Raw genomic sequence first — 5,000 nt, 5'->3', positions numbered from 1 at the left:
AAGCATATAAATACAATTAACAAATCACCAATAATAACCACTTACAAAAAAAAAAAAGCAATCTGCAAGTAAACCAATGAAACCACGAAGTCAAAAACCCACACGCAAAAACAGTGACATAATTCTGTGCGGTAACCTATCGATATTTCAGCCACTGCGCTCTTTCAAAACGGAATCAGGCAACTTCGCAAGCAAAAACTCGGTAACCTTTTACAGGACGGGAAGGGGAGAGATGAGAGAGGGAGGGAGGGAGGAAGAGAGGGAGAGAGGGAGGAGGGAGGGAGGGAGGGAGGGAGGGAGGGAGGGAGGGAGGGAGGGAGGGAGGGAGGGAGGGAGGAGAGAGAAGAGAGAGAGAAAGAAGGGAGGGAGGGAGGGAAGGAAGGAAGGAAGGAAGGAAGGAGGGAGAGGGAGAAGGAGGGGAGTGAGGAGAAAAAAAGAAGAGGGAAGTGAGGAAAGAGGAAGAGGGAGAGAAAGAAAGAGGAGAACGAGTGTGTGGAAAAGAGGGTAGAATGAAAGAGGAAGGAATGAGGGACAGAGGTGGGAGAGAGAGACGAGAGGAGAGGAAGAACAAGATGGAAGGAGGTGAGTTAAAGCCGTTTTGGAAATATTTCTCAACACAGCAAGTACTCCATGACCTGGTCATTGATCTCAACTGACATTCAGGAGAACGAGGTGAGAGATGCGAGAGCGTGACAAGCAACACACATTTAGACGTAATAAATCCAATGCATAATCAGGAAATGCTAATCAGCGCACGCGTGTGTTAAAGAAGGAGAAAGAGAAAGAGAAAGAGAGAGAGAGAGAGAGAGAGAGAGAGAGAGAGAGAGAGAGAGAGAGAGAGAGAGAGAGAGAGAGAGAGAGAGAGAGAGAGAGAGAGAGAGAGAGAGAGAGAACAAAAAACGTGCACATATACATATTTTTAACATTACGCTACACATTTTATATACATCATATATATATATACATATATATATATATTGATACGAACAACCTTCCTTAAATATGCTTCTCATACATAACGGTTTTCTCCCTCATAATGTATTCCTTGTGCGCTGCAATTGTGATATTCACAGCCCCACAAACCCTACACGCTGTGCATATTTATGTACACACGCCCCGTTGAATTCACACTATGTGCACTCTTCACTGTACGTACATTAACTTAAGAACAGGGTGGGGGGAAGGGTGGGGAAAGGGTGAAGGAAGGGTGGGGGGATGGGTGGGGAGAGGATGAGGGAAGGGCGGAGACAAGCGGGGGGAGGGAGGGTGGGCGTGCGCGTGTGCAGTATGTTCAATACACGCATCTGCGACATCTGCTAGAAACGTGTGCTTGTGGAGAGATGGGTGGGGTAGAGTGGGGTTGGGGGTAGAGTGAGGGGGGAGGGGAGAGAAGCAGTCAAGCCAAGCTGCAAATCTTGATTTTTTTTTTTCAAATGCGATACGTTAAAAAAACATATATATAATAAAACAAGACAACAACAACAACAATAATAATAACAATAACAATAATAATAATCATCACTCCGGGTTTGACTGGACACAAAAAATATAAACGTGCAAGAATTGAGTATCCCCAATAACTGGGACGGAAAAAATACCTTGGGGACTGCAAATTAAAATCACTTTTGCTAATAATAACTGGACCACATTCACCACTAGTGACGAAGGCCAGGGTAAGGAGAGGAAAAACATAGGGGGGGGGGTTAATTTGAGGAAAAGAGAGAGAAAAGGGCGAGGGAGAGGTGCATATGTACATACATAACCTACATACAGACACGTAGAGAAAATATACGTAACTACACGCATAGACCTACATAACCCACACACGTGTATAAACAAGTCAACGCTACAGTAATAAATACATAGGCCTACATAACCTACGCGCACACTCGTTGATATAAATATACCAACACATGCATGCGTTGATATAAATATACCAACACATGCATACATACATACACGTATAAACAACGAAGGGAAAGGGGGGGAATGGCAGAATCCAGAATTCAAGACAACGCCCATTCACCCCCCCCCCCTCCACAACACACACACACATACATACACACGCATGCACGAACACGCACGAACAAACACACACACACACACATGTGTGTGTGTGTGTGTGTGTGTGTGTGTGTGTGTGTGTGTGTGTGTGTGTGTGTGTGTGTGTGTGTGTGTGTGTGTGTGTGTGTGTGTGTGTGTGTGTGTGTGTGTGTGTGTGTATATATATATATATATATATATATATATATAATGAAGAGAAAATTAGAACGATCACCCTTTCAGTGTCATGTCACGACCATGCCTACTGCGCGTGACCGGTCTATTCAAACTATCAAGAATTTGAAGAAAAATTCAATAGTCTGCTGAAACTACCTGTGCTTTGCCTGACCTCGTGTTTTCGTTGAATATTTATATGCATTCACACTTCCAAAGCACCGTTTTTTTTTTATTCTTAGTCAGGGCAAGATAGCTGTTCTAAGAATGACTTTGGAGAAATAAAAGACTCCACTATTGAGGTAAATCGGTCTTGACCGTTATATGTATTTTTTTATGCACAATATACACTTATGGACTTTTTCTTAATGTAGGTTAGGTTCCATATAAAGAGGTTTTTGATAGCGGATATTTCAAAGAATCGTTAACTTTTCTGTTATTTAAGTAGGTTAGATTTTTACTTAAAATTGTGGGCATAATTTTCCCTGCATTATTTAGATAATTTCCATTCCAATTTCATTTCTGTCGGTTATCCCGTTTATAATCTTTCATGTTCAAACAGGGGACGTTATTCTATAATAGCATTCTCTCTGTAAATGTGTTCTTTCAATTAAATAAATCATTTTTTCGTTTTTCCCTCGCTTCCCATTCTCTCTCTCCTTCCTCGTCCCCACCCCTTTCTCAATCACTTTTTATCCCTTCTCTTTCCCACTTCCTCGTCCCTCCCCTTCTCCCTCCCTCTCGCTACCTCCTTCCTTCGCCGTGATAGCCTCCCTGCTGGGTCCGGGTCTTGGGCGTTTCTGCTTCTCTCTCAAACCGCGCGTTCTCTCCTTGTTTCTCTTGCCGCCTGTTTCTCTTTCTTTCTTTCTCCTACCGCGTGTTACTTTCTCTCTCTCTCTCTCTCTCTCTCTCTCTCTCTCTCTCTCTCTCTCTCTCTCTCTCTCTCTCTCTCTCTCTCTCGTTTTGTTTCTCTAGCCGCGTCTTTCTCTTCCTTCTTTCCTTCTCTCTCTCTCTCTTTCAAAACCGCGTTTCTCTTGGTCGTTCTATCTCTCTGACCCGCGTGTTTTCTCCTCCTTTCTCTTACCGCGTGTTTCTATCCCCGACTCCCCCTCCCTCCCTCTCTCTAGACATATTCCATAAACTTATTTACACACAGGCTTCAACACAAACTAACAATAACATGTGCTACTACGGACGTTAAATAAGTGTTATTCGTTACCTATATTCGAGAGGCTACTCATACGCAAACCGTATGGGTGGAGTGCGTTCTGGGCGTGACTGAAGGGATCAAATAAACAATACAAAACGATAATCTATAAATAAAGCACACTACAGTGATAAAATGAGAGAGGAATTGATCGAACTAAATCGCGATGTTCAATTCGAAGTCAAAATCGATGTCATATCTAGCATCAACAAGTCTGAAGAGGGAGGAGGAGGGAGAGAAGGAGGAGGAGGAGGGTGAGAAGGAGAAGGAGGAATAGCAGGAAGAGAAGGAGGAGGAGGGGGTTTCTATGTTAAAGTCGTATGTCCTTAGCCTTCCCCTCCCCCCTTTCGCTGGGTGCCGGGCGGAGGGCCAAAACACGACGACCTCTCACTACGACTCCAAACGACAGCGTGCTCTTGATCTGGCGAAGTGTACAGTATTAGGAGGGCAGAGGGAAGGAGGGGGTGTCCTTGTAGAAAAGGAGGGAGGGAAGGAAGGAATTGGAAGGGAACTGTGTTGGTTATATTTATTTTCGAAAATGAGAGATGGAAAGGGAAGGAGGGACTAAAAAAAATGGGGGTGTTTCGTAGCATGAGGGTAGAGCGTCGTCTCTCTCTCTCTCTCCTCCTCCTCCCTTTCCTTCCCCTCTCCCCCTCCCCCCGTCCCCCAAGACCGCACCCAGACCTTCACGCACCTCCTTCCCTCCCAGCATTTGCCTTCCGCGCCTCCCTTCCTTTATGGTTAACCTCTTTCCTATGAGAATCTACCACCCGTAGGTCCCTCCTTCAGGAAGGTATTGAGGCTTATCCCCGAGTCTTACCCGTCGGCATTCCCTCCTAGCCGTCGCACGAGTTAAAGTTGACGAACGTTACGTTTATCGCTGCCCGCCCTTCTCTCCCCCTCATTCCCCACTCGTCCCCCTCTCCCCTTACCCCCTCGGGCCCCATTACCCCCACCCCACCCTGCGAACGAGCATCACTGGCGCGCCAAGAACAAAAACACATTCAAAACGCCACACACTCTCTTACACTACTGTACTACTCACCATGTAAAGCAGGTTGAAGACTATGACCATATACTTCAGGCAAGTATAACAACAGACCCCCATAGCTGCGGATTTTATAGGGTTTTTTCTTTCTTTTTAATCCAACAAAGAATCCAGAGCACGGCGCGCACGTCTGCCCTCCACGACCACTACCTCAAGACTGAACGGATGGCGGGGGGTAGGGAACGTGGCCAGCGTTGGGTGCCATGCCAATATTTCTCTCAAAATGCTATTATTTCTACAGAATGATACGATGGGGGTGTGTGTTGTATCACTTGAATCGTAGAGGGTATATGTGATCTGTGTAAATGTTCGTGGATGCGGTCGATTGTATTTTGAGAGTAGTTTTAAGATTTTATAAATGGTGAAAATCGTGTTCGTGTTTTTTTTTTTTTTTTAATTCATAACGTGCGATTTCTGTTTACGGTGTCTAGTATCTCCAGAACTAGAGACATTCGAAGAGAAAACGTACTCCGAAACCAATGAATCAAGGCAACTCTCTGAAAGAAGGAAATTATAAAATATCGTATA

At 44.8% G+C, this 5,000-nt stretch overlaps 1 protein-coding gene across 1 annotated transcript in view; it reads right to left on the bottom strand.

The window, feature by feature from the left end:
• LOC125030880 (tetraspanin-1-like) overlaps positions 1-4,639 on the bottom strand; it is a 488,406-nt gene extending 483,767 nt beyond the window's left edge. Inside the window, exon 1 of the mRNA XM_047621209.1 lies at positions 4,470-4,639. Coding sequence (XP_047477165.1) covers positions 4,470-4,532 — 63 coding nt within the window. The 5' untranslated portion in view covers positions 4,533-4,639. The remainder of the gene's footprint in view (positions 1-4,469) is intronic.
• Between the last annotated feature and the right edge of the window lie 361 nt (positions 4,640-5,000).

The sequence above is a fragment of the Penaeus chinensis genome, chromosome 12 (assembly GCF_019202785.1).
Source record: "Penaeus chinensis breed Huanghai No. 1 chromosome 12, ASM1920278v2, whole genome shotgun sequence".
Classification (NCBI taxonomy): domain Eukaryota; kingdom Metazoa; phylum Arthropoda; class Malacostraca; order Decapoda; family Penaeidae; genus Penaeus; species Penaeus chinensis.
Note: the sequence above shows the minus strand (reverse complement) of the source record. Positions and strands in the feature narration are given on the sequence as shown.